The sequence below is a fragment of the Strongylocentrotus purpuratus genome, unplaced genomic scaffold (assembly GCF_000002235.5).
Source record: "Strongylocentrotus purpuratus isolate Spur 01 unplaced genomic scaffold, Spur_5.0 spur5_scaffold_13, whole genome shotgun sequence".
Classification (NCBI taxonomy): Eukaryota; Metazoa; Echinodermata; class Echinoidea; order Camarodonta; family Strongylocentrotidae; genus Strongylocentrotus; species Strongylocentrotus purpuratus.
The window spans coordinates 14,461,534-14,486,115 of record NW_022145598.1 but is presented as its reverse complement, the minus strand read 5'-3'; the positions used below and the strand labels follow the sequence as shown (position 1 = coordinate 14,486,115).

The following is a 24,582-nucleotide window of genomic DNA, read 5'->3' as shown; positions in this document are numbered from 1 at the left end:
CAAATGGAAAAGTGTCAGATAGCCAGAGACCGACATCGTATTAACTTTCAAACGAAGACTCTTCATCACGTGTTGTCCTATAATTGATCCAGTTTTGTTTCATGATTTCACTTAAGTCCGAAGTACAAACTTAAGTTGCGTTCGTGAATGTTGTGAGTTTTGGAAGACTGACTGAAATACCTGTTATCTGTCTCTTTTCATTCCAGTTTTGCCTTTCAAGGAAATCCCAGGTACAGGTATGTAAAAACAAATTACTTACAACATTTAAGTTTCAGAAAGATTGATTTGTTTAGCATGTATGAACCTTCCAAAATAATTGTTTGAAGCCCGTCTGTATTAGTTTGGCCAGGGGGATTAGACCTCCCTGCAAGCTCACCGACAGGTGGTTATCTCATCAAATCAGCTCCCAATTAACATGAGAAAAAGGGGATCATGGGGGACCAACACATGCACTAATTAGGCATTGTGTGCTATATAGAGGGCGCAAGTCGCTATAAGTAGTACAGTTGGGCTTTGAGTGTAGAGTCTTATAAAATTTTCTCCGTTGATATCTTTCAGGTCCTTATCATCTTGCCATGTATCTTGCGCTTCCAGTTCTTGGCACGTTGTTCATTATCGTTTTGGGCGCCATCACGGTTTTTATTTTGTCATGTCTTGAGGTAAGACCGCCATCAACGGCAGTACCTCGATCTCTCAACCGCAGTGACTCAGCAGTCCATCAATATTCAACGTACATTATCGATGATTCGAGGGGAGTGAGCGACTATCACGAAATAAATGTGCAATCCATAGCGCAACACGGATACCAATACGTCGGTTACCAGACGACGGCGGAAGGACACCGGGGCCCTGTGGCTGGGGCATCAGATCATGGCGCATGCGGAGATCATAAAGCAGGGAGGGTTAAACATGCGACTAATTTCGACACATTTGAAGGCATTCCGGATGAATATTCCCACACTGACGAAGTTCAATGCGGCTCTCACGAATATGCGTATCCTAACCAGATATATGAATCGCACACGTGTCGGAGGTCGGAGGTCGAAGGTCGGAGGGCACAGGTTGACGATGACGGATATTATGTCATGAAATCTTTGAAATAAGATATTGGGTCCATTTTTCAATTTTTTAAAATCTAAATACACGCCTATTAAAATTGCCATAATTTTCATTTCTAAGGCACATTTATTTTTTCAAATCCTGGTCATATTTTGCCCATTTTGCAGTATTATCAACATCATTGTACCAAATTTTATTCTCACCCATGTACATATCTGAGCAATTGCATATTCTAAATGTAATCCTATGGCCGGCACAGTGAACAAAATAATACAAGCAGAAAGGAACGCAAAGGGGAAAATAAGAGGGTCAAAGTAATACACTTTGCAGGGCAATTCCTCTAAAATCTCAATAATTTGGTTAAATGTAGTACATGAATAAGTGTAGTTTATTTCGCCGTTGGGTCCTGGATTTAATGAGGTCTACTGCCTATAATGTCTTCATATAATTTACATACAATAGGAACCTGCAACACTTACGTTCACAAGCACAGTCCTCTTAGGCTCCCCCCCCCCCCCCTCCCCCCCCCCCCCCCCCCCCCCTCTCCCCTCTCGGCCCCCTCGACCCCCGTATCCCCATCACCCCCACACTCCTCCACCTAAGCCATTACACAGGTCATGTCATCACAGTGCCCTCTGACCAATTCCTGTGAATGTGAAAGTATTCGGTTACGCGGGGGAAATCCCACTGTGACGTCACACCCGCTAAAACTGAACAATGATGAAGTAATCGGCTCGACTAATCGTGCAATGCAGGCACGCCTTGTGTATACATGTATACCGTGCAGACAGTCGTGGTGGCATATACTCACTAGTCTTTTCTTGCTACGCACTCGACAACTCGTGTACAACACTCGACTTTTCGTTTCATACACTGCTGCCTCTTGCTGATCAGTAGGCCTACCAGGACGTTAATAGCCCTATATCCTCTTTCATTCGAATACAACATCATAAAAGAGTAGCAATCTCGACGCCATGATCATGTCAGGAGTTTATTCCAATTTTGTTCTGTTTGCCTGCCTCCTCGCTTGTGTGTCGGGCTCAGAACTGGTCAGGAACAAGAGACAATGGCCCTATTCCTATGATACCAATGGTAAGATACAGATAATGGTTACTAACACCGTTACTTATATATTCCTCACATTATTAAAATACTTTATTTCCATTTGAATTTGTTTGATGTTATATTTGCATTTGTCAACATAATAGAATGATATATACAAACTGAGTACATATTTATTTTATCAACGAAAGTCAAAATACATATTATTGTTAAAATAATTTCATACTATAAATCTAATTAATCAGGTAAATAATTATACTTTTCAAAAACGGTTTGTCGGCAAACCTCCTTTGTGAATTAGGGCCACAACGTATGGGACTACTTTTCGTGTAAAGTTACTACTATACAGTGCGTCCCAAAACAAACTATACTTTTTTTAAAAGGCTACCGAATAAAAAAATATATGATTCTGGGGGATAAGTTGTATATGTTTGGAAAGCTCATAGACTCAACTTTCATATGACAAAAAAAAAATCCGAAAATAATTCATGCTTGGATGAGCACTGCTCACTTTTGTAAAGGGTATGACAATTAGGTTGCGCAGGAATTAGCCTTCCAATTTGTGAGAGGTAAATTCTTTGGAGCTTACACAATTGAGGGTGATATGATACATTCATGATGTGCTGAGTGAATGTCATGGTTTATTAAACCAAACTTTTATGCATGAGTGAACAGGAATTGCATTTTTTTTTTATTGTAGCATTGTAACTTTCCCTAGTAGACTCAGTGGTGTGTTCATGGGAGTCAGGATGGGGTGACGGTACATGTTGTAATTTCCATTTTACAAACTGTTATTTTTTTACATCTGTGACTTTGAATAAAAACCTTCACCCCACATTTCAGTTACCATGTTACCTGAAGAATAGGTAGCCGACATCTTGGACATTCCTTTTTTCAACAAACCGTATTTGAATATTAAATTGACATCATCCCTACCTGGGTATTAAGTAAATCAATGAGATGTTCAACTAATCTTACAATAATTGAAATGTGGGGTGAAGGTTTTTATTCAAAGTCACAGATGTAAAAAACTAAGAGTGTGTAACAGTGTGTAACATGGAAATGACACATACGTAAATGGATGAAAAATAAATTAAGAGCTGTAAGTTGTTACTCAGTCCTCATTCATCTTGGACTGACAACCAAAGATTGAGAGGCCTCAGTTTTCACCACAGCAGCGATTTACCTCTCACAAATTGGAAGGCTAATTTCTGCGCAACTTAATTTCCATACTCTTTACAAAATTGAGCAGTGCTCACCCAAGCATGAAACATTATCGGATGTGTTGGTATTATATAAAATTTGAGTTCATGAGCTTTCCATACATATAACAAATTACCCCCAGAATCATATATTTTGTATTCGGCAGCCATTTCAAAAGTGTATAGTTTTTGGGGGGACGCACGGTACTTCTTAGGTTCCATGACACATGCTCCGCCGACGATTGCTCCGCCGACATTTACTCCGCAAAACGCGACAATTGCTCCGCGACATTTGCTCCGCGACATTTGCTCCGACGTCAAATGCTCCGCCGACAGGTGCTCCGCCGACAGTTGCTCCGCCGACAGTTGCTCCGCCGACAATTGCTCCGCCGACAGATGCTCCGCCGACAATTGCTCCGCCGACAATTGCTCCGCCGACAATTGCTCCGCCGTCAATTGCTCCGCAAAACGCGACAATTGCTCCGCCGACATTTGCTCCGCCGACATTTGCTCCGCCTGAAGCGACACTTGCTCCGCCGACATTTGCTCCGCCGACATTTGCTCCGCCGACATTTGCTCCCTCCGTCAATTGCTCCGACGACATTTGCTCCGCCGACAATTGCTCCGCCGACAATTGCTCCGTCGACAATTGCTCCGCCGACAATTGCTCCGCCTGAAGCGACAATTGCTCCAGTGACATTTGCTCCGTCGACAATTGCTCCGCCGACAATTGCTCCACCGTCAATTGCTCCGCAAAACGCGACATTTGCTCCGCCGACAATTGCTCCGACGACATTTGCTCCGCATGAAGCGACACTTGCTCCGGTGACATTTGCTCCGACGACATTTGCTCCGCCCAAAAAGTGTCCCATTAAATACAAATGCTACTAGTACTACGACAAATGCTTCACCGACAATATTTTTTTTTCACGGGTTGTTTTTGTTTGTTTCTTTTTTTCTTCATTTTCTGAATGCATTTCATGAAATTATGTAAATGAAATGAAATGAATGAATGTTGATAATGTGGGAGGAAAAAGCAGTTGCCTAAAAGTCATTTCGAATATACTGAAATAACTTTCCATCTATCACTGTACGTCCCACATAATGTACACTAAACACTCATTACATGTCATGGGAAGTTTTTTTTTTTTTTAAAGTAGAGCAGCAAGCCACATTCCCCAATACGCGCATACCTCCTAGTTAATTTCAAACAGCTCATCAATATGTAAGACCTGAAATTACCTCAATGAAAGAAGACTAATAACATGAGAGGAAAGAAAAGAGCAAAAAAGACAACCGTTTTTTGCTATTCCCCATAATGTTTGATTTAAAAAAATAAAAAATAAAATTATAGCTCCTTACGCAAGTTCTCCGGCGAAAGATAATTACTCCGCTCAAAATCTGTTTCATGTATTACTCATTAGCTGATCCAAAGCTCAAGGCTATCTCTCTCTCTCTCTCTCTCTTTCTCTCTCTCCCATGCTCCTCCTTTTCCTGTTTACACCGTTTTCTTGTCTTCTTTGCTCTTTTCTTTCCTCTCATGCTATTACTCTTCTTTCATTTCCATCACTTCTTCTCTGCTCCCCCTCTCGAGTTCTATTTCTCTCGTGAAATTGAAACGTAAAGTAATACAATCATGTAGTACATTCTTGTTTAGAATAGTATTTTCAATAATATCCAGTCCATTTTCTAAAGGTTTCTTTCCTTTAGTTAAGTGTATGTAGCTTTAATATATATATATGTTAGTGTGCAAAACACTCCGTTTCATTCGAGTACTTTGTTTTCACTAAATAATTTAAGGGACTCACGAAGCAACCGGAAGAAGAGCAATTAATTGGCTTATCATGAAGAACTAACATCAAACTGCAACAAAATGATTTGTATAAATGTGAATAAGCAGAAAGGCTGCCATCTCATTTTCCCGTCTGAATGGGTTCTCTTCCTTACGTATATAAGTGCCCTTATTTTCTAAACTTTTTTTTTTTTTTTATATTTGTGTGTTTATTAAATTTTCAATCATATAAAAATTACATATTTACAAGTCATTGGTAATAATTAGACAAACAAAAAAACCAATATGTATAAGAACAACTAACAATAATGAAAGGACAAGAAAGTTATAAAAAAAAACATTATAGTAAAAAAAAAATACACTGTACACATATAAATCATATTTTGAACTCCAGTGCATAAAGGGGAGTGAGGGGGCACAGGAATAAAAGTTAAATCAACATGAGTATCATAAGTCAAATCGCCATTTCTTAAAATGCGAAACGAGCTTGTTCCTTTTTTTTCGCTGAGAAATATTCAATATCTTTTTGTTTCTTTATAAAACTCTTAAAAAGATCAACACTTGGTAAATCCCCCTTACTTATTTTCTAAACTTCCATGATGACCTATTACATTGTATAATGCTTTACCTAGTAAGATGCATTGATCGAGGTAATTTCAGGTATTACATATTGATGAGCTACTTGAAATTAACTAGGAGGTATGCGCGTATTGGGGAATGTGGCTTGCTGCTCTACTTTTTTTTAAAAACTTCCCACGACATGTAATGAGTGTTTAGTATACATTATATGGGACGTACAGTGATAGATGGAAAGTTATTTCAGTATATTCGAAATGACTTTTAGGTAACTCCTTTTTCCTCCCACTTCATCAACATTCATTCATTTCATTTCATCTACATTATTTCAAGAAATGCATTCAGAAAATGAAGAAGAAAAAAAAAAACGAAAAAAATAGGTGTAAAGAAAATATTGTCGGCGAAGCATTTGTCGTAGTACTAGTAGCATTTGTAGTTTATGGGACACTTTTTGGGCGGAGCAAATGTCGTCGGAGCAAATGTCGGCGGAGCAATTGTCGCTTCAGGCGGAGCAATTGTCGGCGGAGCAATTGTCGGCGGAGCAAATGTCGGCGGAGCAATTGTCGCTTCAGGCGGAGCAATTGTCGGCGGAGCAATTGTCGGCGGAGCAAATGTCGGCGGAGCAATTGTCGCTTCAGGCGGAGCAATTGTCGCGGAGCAATTGTCGGCGGAGCAAATGTCGGCGGAGCAAGTGTCGCTTCAGGCGGAGCAAATGTCGGCGGAGCAAATGTCGGCGGAGCAATTGTCGCGTTTTGCGGAGCAATTGACGGCGGAGCAATTGTCGGCGGAGCAATTGTCGGCGGAGCAATTGTCGGCGGAGCATCTGTCGGCGGAGCAATTGTCGGCGGAGCAACTGTCGGCGGAGCAACTGTCGGCGGAGCACCTGTCGGCGGAGCATTTGACGTCGGAGCAAATGTCGCGGAGCAAATGTCGCGGAGCAATTGTCGCGTTTTGCGGAGTAAATGTCGGCGGAGCAATCGTCGGCGGAGCATGTGTCGGGTTACCACTTCTTAACCTCAAACCCTTTCCTGAATACTATGAGGACTACAGCGGAGCTCGTATATTCAGGGAAGGATCGTTCATAAGAAAAAGTAAACACGCATCGACAAGTGTCATGAGAGTCGATAGGTCATGCCCTTATGTCTCTCAGATTACCCTAACAGATTGGACTTTTTATCATGGCTGATCATCATAATGACTTTAAAATTCATCATCACAATAACCATAATGGTTTTCCCAACAAAATATTGACAATGAGCACACTTTGGCTAAATAATGTCCTGTACTTGTTTGTATCATAGTAAAGAAGTAAAAAGCAGTTTTGTTATTCGCAGAAAATGGCGTCTTTCATATGAGACAAAGAAATACATCCTAACCTACACGAAACTGAAAATGTATGAAAATATCAGTGTAAGATTAAACAAAATTTTGTTTTACTGGAAACTAGAGTACATCGAGAGTGGTATACAGTGAACAACTAATTTATACCTACCTTTACGACAGGTACACATTTTATATAACTGTTTCATGTAGTCTATGAATTACCTTTAAAGGCTTGTCGGCCTTGTCTGCCTAAGTCACGTCTGTCGGATGGTGACGTTTAAAGGTCGGTCCCCAGGCGTAGATAATCATATCTGATTGCACTGGCGTACTGGTGGGGGGGGGCTAGGGGGGCGCCAGCCCCCCCCCCCCCCCCAAATAAAATGAAACCATTACTTATTTTTAATTCCATACAGGTGATTTATAAATGTTCGTGATAATAACATGATTTTCAACAAAATGTGCGTTTTTCCATTTCCGTTGCACACTGACACATTCGCAAATAGCCAGGAAGAGCAATGTTTTAAATAGTCACTAATAGGCATTAGTGGCCATTAACAGTAACACTAGTAGAAACCTTTCCAGAAGCTATACTGCGACAAGCACTGCCGGGAGATAACATGCTACCCACCACTCGGGCTGTGCATGCACAGATTTGCGAACGATCGTTCTATATATACGTACTTATTTATACGTATTTATTGAATTTAATGGAAATAACGAAATAATCTGTCATTGATTTAAAGAAAAATTGCCGTGTAGGTTAACGGTACAACGAATCGCCTTCTTTCTCTAATAATTTAATGAAACGTGAAAGCTTCCGCGCTACGCGCGCGCGCGGAATGAGCGAAAATGATTTTAGACAAGGATTAAGAGTAATAATTAAATGAAACGTAAAAACTTCCGCGATATGAGCGAAAATGATTTTAGACAAGGATTAAGAGTAACAATTGAATGAAACGTCAAAGGGGGACGGGGGGGGGGGGGGACTGAATTCAGACAAGGACACGCTACAATTATTAATCGTCTATTTTCTCTAATAATTGAATGAAACGTGAAAGCTTCCGCGCTACGCGCGCGCGCGGTATGAGCGAAAATGATTTTAGACAAGGATTAAGAGTAATAATTAAATGAAACGTAAAAACTTCCGCGATATGAGCGAAAATGATTTTAGACAAGGATTAAGAGTAACAATTGAATGAAACGTCAAAGGGGGACGGGGGGGGGGGGGACTGAATTCAGACAAGGACACGCTACAATTATTAATCGTCTATTTTCTCTAATAATTGAATGAAACGTGATAGCTTCCGCGCGGGGGGGGGGGACTGAATTCAGACAAGGACACGGTACAACGAATCGCCATCTTTCTCTAATAAACGTGAAAACTTCCGCGCTTCCCGCGGGAGGAGGGTGGGAACTGAGTTCAGACAATTAGGACACGATACAATGAATCATCTTCTTTCTCTAATAATTTAATGAAACGTGATAGCTTCCGCGCTTCGCGCGGGATGGGCGAAAATGAATACAGACAAGGATTAAGAATAACGTCAAAGCTTCTGCGCTTCGCGTGGGAGGGGGGGGGGGGGGGGTGGGGAAACTGAATTTAGACAAGGGCACGATACAACGAACCGTCATCTTTCTCTAATACTTTAATGAAACGTGAAAGCTTCTGCGCTTCCCGTGGGATGAGCGAAATTGAATTCGGACAAGGATTAAGAGTAATAATTTATTGAAACGTCGAAGCTTCCACGCTTCGCGCGGGAGGGGGCGAACTGAATTCAGGCAACGATTAAGAGTCGAGAACGGTACAATGAATCGTCTTCTTTCTCTAATATTTAAATGAAACGTCAAAGCTTCTGCGCTTCGCGCTGGAGGGGCGGGCGAAACAAGAAGAGTCGAGAACGGTATAACCGATCGTCTCCTTCCTCTAATAATTTAATGAAGTGTCACAGCTTCCGCGCTTTGCGCGGGAGGGGAAAAACTGAAAAATAACTTAGTTCCTGGCCCCGCGTTTATAGGCTTAAATTAGTCGACATTGGGGCATTGCACTGTTAAAACAAGTATTAAAAAACTGCGGGTTAAAATTTGTTGATTAAAAAACGCTCAACCATGGTTAAAAATGTAGTGTTGATTAAAATTTACTTTTAATCTTGCGTTGGTTAAAAACAGTGTTGATCAAAATTATTTCTTTTAACCTATGTTGGTTAATTCTAAGTCGTTGGCAAAAATTGTAACCCAGCATGGATTAAAAACAAATTTCCGACAGTAATGATAGCCCCCTTCCGGTTAAAGTTTAATCAATGTTGATTAAAGTACTGGTCACGTGACCCAACGGAACGATATCGAAGCGCGTAGCTAGCGATCGCTCGACATACAAATAAAGTACGTGCAAAGTACATGCAGTTTACGCGTGCGACAAAATTAACAATGGAGGTTGTCGCGAGGACCTGAGAAATGGGGGTTTGGACGGTCTTATCTCCGTGTTTTCAGGTAAGAAATTATTTTAATATTATCATCATCAATTCTAAGATTGTAAGGAAGAAGTGAAATAAGGTTCTTGCTCAAATCAAAAACGATTTGTATCTCCTGGGCTGTACGTAGCTCAACCAATAAGTAACATTTTACTTGCACCGTGCACCTGGCTCTCATAAGCACACACACACTCATCAGTCTGCAAGAATCTTCAACCGTGAAGGAGGCAGACCCAATTAAAGAAGGAGAAGTGTAGGCCTTTTACGGATCACCTACCCAAATTGCATGCATGAATAATAATCCTATTTTTTTAAATCTAATTGTATCTAATTGTTTAAAACAATTAAATATACAATAAGATGTCATCATAAAGTGAAACGTCTTCATGCATGCAATTTGGGTAGGTCATCCGTTACACTTACTGGCTGAGCTACAACCTACGGGCCGGGACACAAAGCGTTTTTTAATTTGAGCAAGAACCTTATTTCACTTCTTCCTTCCAATCTTAGCATTGATGATAATCATATTAAACAATTTCTTACCTGCAAACACGAGGATAAGACCTCCAAACCCCCGTAAGTTTAACCAACAGTGGTTATAACTGTAACCAACAACCCCCTTAAGTTTAACCAACATCGTGCGAATCAAAAAAGAATTAACCTACAATGGTTACAATTTTAACCAACGACCCATGCAAGTTTAACCAACATCATGTGAATCAGCCCCGAACAAAGCATAAATAACCAACAAAAGATTAAAGTTTTAATCAACAAATGGTTAAAGTTTAATCAACACCATTTTAACCAACATTGAGGAATTTTTTTTAAACCAATAATTGATTAAAATTTTTAATCAACCACAGGTTAGATTTTAATCAACAGGTTGTTGGTTAAAGTTTAACCAACGATTGTGTGATTCACCTGGTAATCCATGGTTGATTAAAATTTTAACCAACTTGATTAAAAATTGTAATACTTGTTCTAACAGTGTGGTATTAATATATTTGTCGGTAATTGGTGGCTAGTTTTGTCAGTTAGCGGTGGCCTCTACAACCCTCCCCCCCCCCTGAACGTCTAACCAATGAGAAGGCCTCTTTTTTCCAGGAAGTGCCGGTGGACATTAATGAGCCAAATGTGGTTCTCAAATTGCAAAAGATCTCTTGGGAGGGGGGGGGGGCAGGAAAAAGCAATTTTACGTCATATTACTCCAGGAAGTGTCTGAAAATGCGTCTAATGTGGTTCTAAATTGCAAATGCTTCCTACTTCAGACCCACACCCGCTCCCTCGCCGCTAAAGTCTCGCTCTGTCGCTTTATCGTTTTATATATATTTAACCCCATGCCATTTTGTGCCCCCCCCCCCGGTAAGAAATTCCTGGAACCGCCACTGTTTTCTCATACCCCTTGAGCTTCGGGGCTCTGCCCCTTGACCCCCGCCGGGGCTTTACCCCTAGACCTCACTTTGACAAACGTTCACCCCCCCCCCATTACGCCACTGTCTGATTGATACACGTCTGTACAAACCCAAAACAAACTTCTTACCACTACATTATGAGTAGGACATGTTTCTTTTGAACCTTGGTTATATATATATTTGCTCATGTTAATTGTATTTCTTAGTTTGTTTAAACCAAATGTGGAAGTAAACTTGAATTGAAATAAACATCATCATCATCATCATCATCATCAACTATAACTATTTCCTTATTCTCCTTCAGCCAACCCCTACGGCGCCTGCGGGAAACCCACCACGCCCATCCCTCATGGTGGTATCAAGCTCTTCCCCATCACTGACTTCTACGATCAAAATGACAATTCATGTAATACGTGCTATTCAAGATGCCCTTTGTGTGAACCCAAATTCTACTGCAACGACGGGTACGAGAAGAAGGGCGTCTTTCGCTTGGACTGTGTTCAAAATAGCAACACTCGTCAGTACGAATGGGAAGGAAGCATTCCTCATTGTGAAGAAATCGAAACTTCAAGCATCTTTATTTATGGTATGGAGTAATTACGCCCCTATTTTCCAATTTTCCTGCTCGCGTTTATTTTTCGCGCATTTGCCCAGATTGTATTCAAGTTATGTATTGCATTTCTCTTAGACAATTTTTGTCAACATTTACAATCGGTTTACCATTTTCCTAAATGGTATTCATATTGATCCAGATTTGTCATCATTATTGTTTTGTGTAATTATGTAATAGTTAGTATGTTGTTAATCACACACAAACACGCACACACATACACACACACCACTACACGCACACATACAGGCACGCACACATACACATTTAATCGCATGCGGGGTGCGCATATGTAGACTAAGAATAAAATCATGGGTCGTGGGTTGAAAGGTAAAATGACCCCCCCCCCCCACAGAAACACACTCCCCCTTCCATTTTCGTCCCCCTCTCTATCTCTCTATCTCTCTTTCTCTTTCTTCCTTCCAACATGTTATTCCAATTCTCGCTGCTCCCATATATTTCGTAATCAGGTGTATTGATTAGAATAAAAACGATGGTGGTGTTGTAAATTCCCCTCTCTCTCTCTCTCTTTGTGTATTATTTTTTCAGCTATTCCGGCCCTCGTTTTTCCAGGAACGCTCGTATGTTTCCTCATAAGGATAGCATTAAGGCAAGTTTTAATCGTCTTGCGAATGTGACGCCTGTGATAACGAATATAACTTGAAAACTGTCATGTTATCTTTCTATGTTGATATGCCAAGCCATTTATATTTCACGTTCAAGTTTTAATCAGTCTCCCTATCTCTCTCTCTCTCTCTCTCTCTCTATATATATATACATGTATATCTACCTCTCACTCACTCATGCTCTCTCTCTCTCTCTCTCTCTCTCACACACCCACTTTTGTCCCCCCCCCCTCTCTCTCTCTCTCTCTCTCTCTCTCTCTCTCTCTCTCTCTATATATATATCTACTTAAATATGTATGTCTGTAGATATGTAAATATATATTACTAAAGGCGTCATTAGAGGGACATTTGGAATGAAAAAAATGAGTCATTAAGTAGACATTGTCATTAGAAGGACAATATGGTGTCCTCTTAACGTTTTTTTACGTTTTATTTCTCATAGAAGGCCCAATTTGTTTAAATATCTCTCTATATATATATATATGTAATTTCACTAAAGGTGTCATTGGGGGACATTTGGAGTGAAAAAATGAGTCATTAAGTAGACATTAGGGTTAGGGTAAGGATTAGGGTTAGGGTTAGGGTTAGGGTTAGGTTTAGGTTTAGGGTTAGGTTTTAGGGTTAGGGTTAGGGTTAGGATTTTTATGATGTCCGCTTAATGTACCATGTAGGGTTATATATATATATATATATATATATATATATATATATATATATATATATATATATATATATTTATTCATCTATCTTATCCTCTATTTATCTCTCTTTTAGTATATTGTGTACGTTCTATATATCTTTCTTTTTTTATATCGACCACCCTACTTTTGATATTTATCTGAAATGTGGCAGATCGCTAGTACATGTACGTAACTATATTCATGGTAGCATCGGGAGTATATAAAAATAGGAATACTCTTTCCCGTTCCTTCCTTCAAATCGTTCAGAAAAAACAGATAATTTTTTCAAATCATAATAACAATGAGCATGCCTGTGCGAATAAGTACAGCAGGAACTATAGCACGTAGATGTGCGTGGTCGAGGGGAGACGTCACCGGACTGTGGATCACGGGGTCCGCGGTTCAAGTCCCGTCGCGGCACTAGTGTCCTTTGGCAATACATTGATGTACTGGCACAGTCAACCCAGGTGATGTAAAAGGAAACGTGGCAGGAATTAATTCCTTGAAATGCTAGAGCGCCGTAATGGCAAACGTGCTAAAGCCAGGGGAATAATTGGGAGCGCCAGGAGTGTCGAGTCTGACAGGTATAAGCTGTAAAATAAAACTATTAATATATACAAAAACCCAATATTATTATTATCTAGCAGAAACAGAATATAAACTATTGGAAATTATTTCATTCACACGCAATAAACAGACTGTTATACAACTTGAACATATTACTTTTTAAACATTGGACAACTGTTGTGTTTAAGTTAGTTATAGTTGACTGAAAATAATGTATAATTGATGTACACATGTACCTGTTTGCAAAGCAGAAGCAGTCTGAGGAGAAATGGTCCCACACGAACTGCCCCGAGGACCGGTCTTCGCTCAACAACTATCCACGTCACCCCGGCGTCCCGGGCCCCTGGCGAACGTACATTGGATATACCGAGGGTCCCATTTCATGGGCCAGCAGGCTACTCCCGGTTCGACGACAGTAACGTGAATGTTGCCCAGGACGAGACGGTATCCAGCAGGTACGACACAGAAGGTGTGTATGTATGGGCGCTTGAGGGTTTATATGAACGGGGCACACCCTCACCGTGCCTCCCCCTCATTTAAAGACCGTCAATACTACTGGGCCAGAAAGGATTACACAGCGAGGTCACATCGCATCAACTTAGCTCTTAACTAACATACGAAATAGCGGATCATGGGGGACCAACATGCACCGATTGGGGAAGTTTTCTATATAGAGGGAGCAAGTAGCTACAAGTAGGACAGTGGGGCTTTAAAACACAATGATATATTTTATACCTTCAATGCACAACCGCCCCATCCCCCCCCCCCCCCCCTCCAAACCAATGTTGCATAATGTAAATGCACACTCGTACAAAATCTGCCTAACTTTTCAAATTTCTTGCTCAAAAATTACACCAGAAGTTTAATAACAATCCCCCCTCCCTTTCCCTTTTAGAAAGTCCAAGATTTGCTATTATCTCCCCCCCCCCCCCCTTTTCCCCTTCTCTCTCTCTCCCTCTCTCTCTCTCTCTCTCTCTCTCTTTCTCTCTCTCTCTATCTCTCTCTCTCTCTATTTTCCTGGCTTGTTTGAGGGAGAAAAAGAGTGTGGGTCGATGTGTGTCAATATAGCGTGAGAGGTACTTTCTCGTAAAGTTTTAACTTAATCATAGAATTTTTTTTTCTTCTAATACTTTTTTAAAGAATATTGAAATAGTATTTTTCACATGGAGAGTTGCAAAAGGCCAGTTTCCCAATGTAATCAAATGTAATGCAGATGTCTTTCACCTGTTACGTATAATTGTAGTTCTGAAATAGTCAGAATGCAAATAGCCTACAATCTGTGTTATGAATTTGGACAAGCCACAATGGTTGTTCTACCTCGTAGCAGTAATGTATGCAACTCGCATTCTAACTTTTACAAACAATTTTTTGTAACAGATGAATGTAATTGTTTTAGCGTGCCACTCAACAAAGATTCATGCGTTAAATTTGTTTACATTACGAAAATAGTCTACTCTAGTATTACATTTATTGTCTCTCTCTCTCTCTCTGTCTCTCTGTCTCTCTGTCTCTCTCTTTCTCTCTTTCTTGCATACACGCGCACATCCTCGCCCTCTTACTCATTTATTTTTTCCATTTGTTTTTATTTGTTACTTTTCAGTCCCGGCAGTGGAGGCGGTCTCCTCCGATGCCCCTCCTCCGTCCTACACGCAGGCACTTCAGATAGAAACGGCGGATCCTGCTAGCACATCTATAAGCCCAACAACAACTGCAGTAGACTCTCCTGCTGCAATCATTGCTACTACTTAGATTACGGGGCTGAACTATACGGTCTTCAGCTTTTCTTTCTCCGTGTTTTTTTTTTTTTTTTGGAAGGGGGGGGGGAGGATGTAAAAAGGTCAAACATTATGATCTACAATGAAACTGCTGAACCGTTACCGGAAAATTGTAACAAGATTGCACGGAAATGGATCATGCTACGTGAGAGAACGAACCAGAAAAAGACATAACGGTATCATTATCCTAAATTTTTTTAGTAGGTATAATGTGAACCTTATATGACCTAAGAGACCGTAAATTTGTTTTGCAATTTTTCTTTGTCGCTTGTTAATGTATATTGTATTTTTTTACTGTACTATTTCTGGTCCCAATGTAAGACCAGCGGCATCATAATGATACCGCTGAATATGGGCTATCCAGTCGTTAATTTAATCTTGTAATTCATAATTCTATTCGTTGTTGTTTTACTGAATTAACTTTGTCTTTTTTTATACGGAAAATAAAACAAACAAAGACAAAACGTTTATTCGCGAAGAAATCGTGCTTCTTTTCCGAAAATGTCTTTTTCTTTAAAGACCGTCAATACAACTGGGCCAGAAGGGATTTAGACCACACAGCGAGGTCACTGACAGGTGGCTGTCTCATTAACTCAGCTCTCAACTAACATAAGAAAAAGAGGATCATGGGGGACCAACATGCACCGATTGGGGAAGTTTTCTATATAAAGGGAGCAAGTAGCTACAAGTAGGACAGTGGGGCTTTAATACAGCTTTAGACCGATTCTGATATCACAAGCCTGTCTAGTCTTTTATTCATGAATACTGTAGCGTTGAAATTAGGAGAGTGATGAAAGTTAATACGGGAGTAATCTTGACAGATCAATGACCTTTGCTACTCTCTCACATCCACTTCATCTCAGCGTACGCATCTTTGCTCATTTTTAACGTTTGTCTATTTTCAGCATAATGCTGTTGTTAAATTGTTTATTGCTGCATTCATGTGTATTTTAAAAAAAATGTGATATTAATTACTTTGAAATTGACTTTCAATAATGCCGAGGGATTTCCTTGAGGAAGATTTTTTTTCTATTTTCCAATCGTTTTGATGATTTAACAAATTCGTATTATTCTATTGTTACTACTTTATCTGAAATTAATCTTCTAGTCTATTTCTCCTGCACACTGAAATAATACCAGAGGCTAGATCAAAAATACAAATGCAGTGTCACTTAAATCCTTTAATTTAGCTTTTCCGGATTCAGGAGAATTGTTTGTATCATCGTGAAATTAGACAGGCTCAACGGAAATGCCATACTCGACCTGAAAATGGTATGAAGGAAATCATACCATGATATGTACAATTCTGGAATCAGCTTAATCATATCACTTTACACGATGTGTATACGTACGAATAAAGTGGTTATTATTATTCATGTGCTTGTATATTTTGTTAACGTAATTGTTTAAATAAAATGTATGTATCTTGTTACCCTCTTCTACCATTTTGTTTTTTGTTTAATGAAAAATGATGTATTTTTTATAATAATAAAGTCAAACGGTCAAATAGCCACCTCTCTATACGTGTTACCTATTTATAGTAGCTATACATTTTGTATCCCACCAGAGAGAAATGCGTGTTGTAGAACCTATATAATTGGCCTACCTGCCTACAATATTTATTACAGCACAGTAACTTCAATCTCCTTCATATAAACTATAGCCTGTAGTAGGTAAATTCTGATAAAGATAACAATACGAATAAAACAGGATATGACGGAAACTGCAATATCCTGGTATTTCTGGACATCCTCCAATTCGTTTTAATGTTGATAAAGAAAAATAAATTATGACAGGATATGATGAAATTCAGGATATACCGGTACTTCTTTATTTCGGATGTATTAACCCTTTTAGGCCTAGTACAATTTAAAAGGGGATAAAATCTCATTTAAAGGCAAATCCAACCATAAAAGCAAGTACTGTATTGAAAAGGAAATCAGGAAAACCAGAGAAGCAGACTGATGAAAGTTTGAACAACATCGGACCCCCCCCCCCCCCCCCCAAAAAAAAAAAAAAAAAAAAAAAAAATGTATGGATTTTCGAAAGCTGTAATCCCTATAGCGTATGGGCACTTCAAATTGGCTGAATCGGTAATGTCACTGTTATGTAGTGCCGGACAACTTTCCCATTTGTTCCAACACACAAAATAACTAAAATGTCAATTTTTCGGGACTGTCTTTTCTGTTTAGATAACCTTTGATGAAATGATATCCACAATATATTTTGACAAATTCCCTATAAAGGGAAAAGGGGCATCGGAGAAAAAACAAACATGAATAATATTTTTGTAGGGCTAACGCGAGAATTATTAACGACTACTTCGCAATCCAGTACTAAATAGCCGATTCGAGATTCACGCAGCTTAAGTGATCTAATATATGATTTAAAAAACACTGGTAATTTTGGTTTTACAAACGAAATTACTTCAAAGGATGGATTGCCCTTTAAAAGATGATTTGAATCAGAGTGTATGAAATCCATTATTTATTTTGTTTCCTCTTTGATATATAACTCCGTATCTCTTGAACCAATTTTCCTTGTTTTGGAGGAGGTGGGGGATCGAGGGGGTTGATATTTTTCTTAAATAATTAATTAGACTTAGATTTACCCTAAATTAAAATGTGAAGGGTGAATACGTATAACAATAAATTTAAAAGTTATTTCATAAATTTCTGCCCATCTTTCTTTGTCTGTCTTTCTGTCTCTTTCTATCTCTCTCTCTCTCTCTCTCTCTCTCTCTCGATTTCTCTCTCTCTCTCTCTCTCTCTTTCTCTGTGGGTATGTATGTACGTGTGTGTGTGTTTGCGTGTTCGTGTGCGTGTGTGTGTGTGTGTGTTTGTATTACACATTTGGAGAAATGAAACAAAATTGCTTTTTAAAAAAATGTGTTTGGGCGTGTTCGAACGTGTGTTTGAGACGCAAGCATAATCGTGTTTTTTTTTCTTTTGCAAATACAAAATAAAAAGGTTATACCAAGCAGTTTATTTATCTTTTTCCCATAGAAAATATTTATGTTCCCTTTGTCCTGTATTCACTTATTAAAGGACAGGGCGCTACACAACATAATTTTTGTGTGAGATAATGAAAAACTGAGTGTCATATTTAGAAGAATATACAATTTAAATGACAAAATCATCTTTGTTTGATGAAAATCAGTTCAGAGACGGCTGAAATATCCATAAATATAACGATTTCTAATATGTGTGGTGCCCTACAAATATTCGATAATTTGAACCAGCCGGTGAAAAAAACGACATAGCGCCTTTTACGTTTTATTCCAGCCAATGACGATGTTGGCTTTTTGTTGGCTTTTACGTGTTGGTTATTATACGCACAACCAGCTGGCCCGTGTATTGTTATTATTAATTAATTTATTTATTAACGGTCACCATATTTTTTTGGAATTAGAACTGAATATGTATGATGGTATTGGCTGAATTTCACTCGATGTTTAGTCTAAAGTTACCTTTATAGCACTTTTAGGTCCTAACAGAGCACTAGAAATGTCATAAATTAAGATAATAGCAATAACCATGCACTTTAAAGGCATTTGCGGTCTGAAACAAAAATTATACTATTCCTTTAATTGAATTATTCCAGTTACTGAAAGCCATTTCATTTTATTGTGCAAAAGTTCAGGGACCAGTTCCAGAAACCGGGATAATGAGACAATCATTGTAATAAGTTACGATTGTTTTCGTGTTCCCATATAAATAAGAGCTGTCCTCTTTTGAACGCACGTTTCATTTTGACTCATAAAGGACAAAACAAGGGGCGTGCGCTGGCTCCATCTAGTGATGAATGCTTGATTGGCATTAAAAGTGATTGCATTGGCCTACTTTTCTTCTGATAAATCAAATCAAGTGTACTCGAATGATAAACTACAGTGTCAGATTTTGAAACACATCACACACAATCCCACACACAGATCCTACACTCTTTAAAAAATTGTCGATTAATTGTATTAGTGCTTCACTCGGTATTCTTAATCCCTAAAGTCAGGATGTGTCTCTTCAGCGTACGTATTTTCATGAGGAAATTTTGGCGATCCGCCTAATGATCCGGCGACATTTAATCCGGAATTTATTGATTGCGGCCGAGGTATAGGGCTAGGGTTAGAGTTGCAATCGGGTTAAAGGTTATATGATAGGGTTAGGGTTAGATATCACTTTTGGTCTAGGGTTAAAGTTAGGAAGACGGGTAGTGTAGGATAATCACTGTGAAACAATATTTATGTTCATTTATGTACAGGGCCCCCTGGAAAACAGTACTTTGATTACTGACGGGGCTACCCTGTTAAAATAAAACGGAATAAATAAATAAATAAATAAATAAATCATCGGAACAGTTTTCCAACAAACGATATATCGGGCATAATGTTATTTCAAGGAGATAAGAGGGAGGTCTTCTTGTTTTAATCAATGAATTTAAATATCAGCGGCCTTTTGTATTGAATTTAATGATTGATAAAGAATTTCGTTTAATCATCATAACCCTTAAAAAATCATGTCCATTGACTTGTATAGTCTTATGTTAACAAACGGCTCTAGTACGGTTTCCCTACATAGCCTCTCCCAAAAATCTAGATTTGAAATTATTTTAAAATAAATAATGACAATTATGACTGTATTTGGGGGCAATGTATTGTTTGGGTTCGGAATATTATCTTGTCGTTTTTGGAAATGTTAAGTTCTTGTTCAATCCGTTTTCTGGATCAGATCTACTATCCAATCGTGCTTACTGTGATAAATGGAACCGGTCTACCAGGTAGGTCTATACTATTCTTATTTGTTTATCATTTGTATAGACTGCTGAATATCGATCGGTCTTCACCTCTGCTGTTTTAATATAAGGAATCCTTATATTATTAACCTTTTGAATTGAAGTGTTGAACAACAAAAATTCAAAAGAAATTGCCCAAAATATCTTAAAACAAGCAGAAAGATCGATTTGTCACTTCATGTTCAGAGAGGTAAACACGTGACCCCCTTTTCGCGAAAAATTACAATCATACACAAACACAATGTAAAGATGAAGTGACTTTAACAAGTTTAAGATTTATCATTCAGGAAAGAAAAATTGAAGCACTTTGCCTGACATGCACTCATTTGAATAACTCGTTATTGTTCGATTTCGAAGTACAAATAGTCTCTTAACCACTGTTACTCAGAAATGTATGCTTTATATTTTCAGATCACCTTTTAAAAAATTATTGATATACATGTATACAGTTCTCGGTAGTATAATTACCATTAATATCCACTTTGCACGTTTGAAATCAAAGTCATGTGGCGGATGCAAGATTCTTTGAACATCTACGATATTCTACTCATTTCACCGTGCATTCGATTTGTTATTATTACCCCCCCCCCCAAATAGGATATAGTTTGTTCTTCGCAAGTTCTTACCACGGTACCCTCCCCCCTCTCTCTCTCTCTCTCTCTCTCTCTCTCTCTTTCTATATCTCTCTCTATCTCTCTCTTTCTATTTCTCTCTCTCTCTCCTTCTCTCTCTCTCTTTCCACAGGTGTACATGCCCAGTCATGTCACGAAAGACCTGAGGATGCGTTAACGCGAATCTTTCGACACCGATGTGGAAGAAGTTTTCTTAGCAATGACCCGATGATCACGTCTGAACGTGACCTAGCACCTAGGATTTCAATAGGGTGGGGAATAAGAAATAGAAGACAGCACAACATGTGCAGTGCTCTCGGTATATATAGAATCAGATATGTCGGATAAATCAACAGATTTACCAATTCAAGAGCTGGATGTATAGCAATCAATTTCCTTTAAATGAAATATTGATTAGAGAGAAGCATTTCTTCCAGTGCCCGATCCAGGATTCCCTGTCTGGGGATAGGGGTGCACTTCTCAGAAAAAACATTTTGAAAAGACCAAATAAAGAGCTAGGATCACATGTTACTTACTTTCTTGATAGAAAACAATACTGTAATCCAGGTGCCGTTGGGGCATAAATGGCTGCCGGGGCACCATTAAGGGGAGTATTTCTTCTTTTATGTTCAATGTAAATGTAATACTTTACTTTGCCCCCGATTTGCCAATGTCTTTCCTGGTATTTCTCGACCGACAGCCTACATGGCTTCTGAAAGTCTGCCTTGAAATAGTACCTGTCAGTTAGTACCTTTAAAACATTATGGAAAATGTTCGATCAATTGGGAATCGTAGACAAAAACCACTGTATGGTGTCCGCGCTCGCTCAAAGAACATTTTAACACGTAAACCAATCGATATCGCAGCAATTTTTTTTTCTTCTTCCTGGTAACCGGAATTTTGAGGGATCTCACTTTTGAACTATTTGGCATTTTTCGTTTCTTTACGGGAAAGGCTAAAATCACGACTCCGATTTCGACCAATCAGATGGCTGGATTTCTTAAGTGAGGTATATAACGCTCAATAAGAATAAATTATTGTTATGATTGTTATCATTATCATTTTTATCTACATGCAGTGCCCCCAAAAGCATCAACGCCACCTTTAAATGACAAAGACTGTAATGGTTCTCTTGCTCGGAGCGGTAACTTCACATGTAATTAAAGTCATGTGTTTCTTGGGCAAGTCGAAGCTAGTCAGTGCTTTGTCCAGAGACATGGACCGTAAGAGGGACAAGCAAGAAATAAATGGATGGGGCGGATACCACCCCGACCCCCAATTTGTTTTCTTTCTATTTTTTTTTTTTTTGGGGGGGGGGGGGAGAAAAGGGTAAAAAGGAACTGATGGATTTGCAGTTTTAAATACATAGACAAATAATTAACTTAAAGATAAAGTTGGGTTCTGGTCATGCGATTGTATGGTGAAAGAAAAGGTGTGGAATGGATCAGAAAAAGTTGATCATGTAGCATGTAAGTATTGGTGTGTACTGCAAGGTTCTGGAGTCATCAAAATCATAATAAATGTGACCCAGTCTTGGTAAAGTAACAAGCACTGTACACAGAAAGATGTACGTGGGACTACACGAATGGTGTCTGGGCTACTAACCTTGATTTCATTATTTTCCTATGCTCATTACTCAGCCAGTACACATTTTCTACTAAAATTGTTTGGCAAATGACATATATTACTCCTGAACATTCAGTGTAAGTTTCGTTTGATTCTGTGAGAATTCATTTTTGTTTTATACCAGAACTCAAGTTTATCTTTAACATGTGCGGGTTTTCTTTCTTCCATAGTTGGAAATATGTCAGGATAGACAACCCCCCCCCCTCCCCCTTTCCTGTCTTTGAAAAAGTGATCGTATTGTTGATTTGGTGTCTCATACGTGTCCACGTATTGTGTTTTATTATGGTATACTAATTACGATATCATTTTGAACTTGGAGGACATAAACATAATACAGAACAAAATGTGTTGTTTGTTGTCAGTTTCTAGAGCATTTAATAAAACATTGATTGATTGATTGAGCGAGTTAAATGGTATACTCGATTCACTTAAAATAGAAATCTACAAACAAGTTATATCATGCCATTTATTTAGGTGATATCCATATCCGGACTACGCAATGTAATATTGGAAGGTACCCTTTTGACCAATTGCCGCCTGTCCCAGCCGATAAATCCATGAATTTGAGTATTGGGTTTTCTACTCGGGCGATAGATACAACCGATATCGTGCTGGCAGAACGATCTACATACCATTCGTTTTTCAGAGCAGCTGAACCAATCTACAACATACGTAAGATGATCAAAATGATATTAAAATTTTCGATTTATTCAAAATGTATCATTATAATTATATAGATCATACAAAGTGAATTATACTTAAACGAGCAAATATTTTGAGACTTCGATCGTTTGTCTCAGTCTCAGGTGTTGCATTATACGTAATCCTGTCATAGCATATTCATAGATTTTGAACACGACATGAAGAATACAACGATATCACCTTTTTTCACAAATAATGGTTGTCTACATTTGATAGAAATTAGGGGAGGGCCCCAAAATCATCCTACCCCACCCATTACAACGCCTATGAGTAAGTTTATTTACAAAGTTCAATCGATGAAGGTAGCTCATTTTGTAAGTTATGTATATTTCCTCCCTAATGCTATGGTCACATTACCCAAAAGTAGCCTGCTCGGCGGCCGAGCGGCGAGTTTTTAACCAATTCTGCCAGCGGCTGCCCGGCCACCGAGCGGTGGCCACCCAGGCATCGCTCGGTCGCCGCTGAAGTTTTAGCGCGGAGTTAAAATTTGGGCGATGCCTAAATTCCAGCAGCGACCGAGCAGGCTATTGATCGGTCGGTCGCTGCTCTGATTTGTGACCATAGCTTTAATGAGTACTTTTTATGATTTACAGGCATCTACTATCTACAGTCAAATACATTGGCGTAGGTACAGTGGGGGCATAGGATCCCCTCTAAAATTGCAAAATCCCCATGAAAATAAAAGATAGCGGGAATATGAATGAAAGAAGACGAAGCCTCCTACACCTCCTACACCCTCCCCTAAGCAATGGCCCTCTTGATTTGCATTTCATCCATCGAGTAAAGCCTGTGTCGCCCCCCCCCCTTGTGTCAGTTCCCGTATAACGGTGAGACAGTTTATGGGCCTATTGGCTAGAAAGGACTCAACTGTGCCTCCTCCCCCTATGTTTATAAATATCTGGATACACCGATGTTTGTTTATTGCTTGTAGCATTCATTTTATCCTTTTTTGCTTTGTTCCCGCAGATTTAGGAGGAATACCTGCTCATCTTATCTGTCGGTGTAAATCTAAATGTGTGGTAGCTTGGCAACACAACCCATCTTATGGACTGAGTAGCAACAGAACGCTGTCATTCCTCGTCACGTACGTGCAGGGAGTCATCAAAGTGTTCGACGATCACGACCGAACCCCGTTCATGACATACACCGATCCTCACCCGCTCACTATTCGACATGTTGCAATTTGTAAATACACTACAGAGGGAAGATTCGTTATTCACATCTGTGATTCTTATTAACTCACATACAGTGAATCCGATCGCAAAGACTTTCGAAGAAGTCAACCTAAGGCAATTTCAATACCCGTGGCCATCACCTATTGAAACGTGCGGATATTACAACAATTTGTTTTACTTCTCATCCTCTTCCGAGGTATATATTAACAATAACATAATTATAAACGTAAAATATAAAAAATCATAATTTTTACAGCAACCATTGATATAATTTTTTTTAAACTTCACCTTCTTTTCCTTGTTTTCTAGTTACTTACACTTTCCAAAAATGATTTCACCATGTACTTAAAATCAACCCATCAAGAATTTGCGTTGTATTTGTTTAACCTCTGAATGGACATTTTATATGATTTCGACAGACTTTATACTGTACTATGTTGCAAATTAGATTTAACATATCGCGAAATACATTGTCCACTTTATAGCCACATCACTAAAATTGTATATATATTTTTATATACACTTGTATAT

At 39.0% G+C, this 24,582-nt stretch overlaps 1 protein-coding gene across 1 annotated transcript; it reads left to right on the top strand.

Moving 5' to 3' along the window:
- Nucleotides 1-1,830: 1,830 nt before the first annotated feature.
- LOC115923009 lies at nucleotides 1,831-15,752 on the top strand. The gene is made up of 5 exons (XM_030982975.1): nucleotides 1,831-2,151; nucleotides 11,199-11,480; nucleotides 12,054-12,114; nucleotides 13,629-13,846; nucleotides 14,978-15,752. The coding sequence occupies exons 1-5, from the start codon at nucleotides 2,034-2,036 to the stop codon at nucleotides 15,124-15,126; spliced, it is 828 nt and encodes a 275-aa protein (XP_030838835.1). The 5' UTR covers nucleotides 1,831-2,033; the 3' UTR covers nucleotides 15,127-15,752.
- Nucleotides 15,753-24,582: the final 8,830 nt, after the last annotated feature.

Bases quoted from the DNA above. Each gene is read 5' to 3' on its own strand.
- LOC115923009 (XM_030982975.1), top strand. From the start codon at position 2,034: ATGATCATGTCAGGAGTTTATTCCAATTTTGTTCTGTTTGCCTGCCTC. The intron at 12,115-13,628 runs GCAAGTTTTAAT...TTTGCAAAGCAG, and splicing joins CTCATAAGGATAGCATTAAG to AAGCAGTCTGAGGAGAAATG. The intron at 13,847-14,977 runs GTGTGTATGTAT...GTTACTTTTCAG, and splicing joins CAGCAGGTACGACACAGAAG to TCCCGGCAGTGGAGGCGGTC.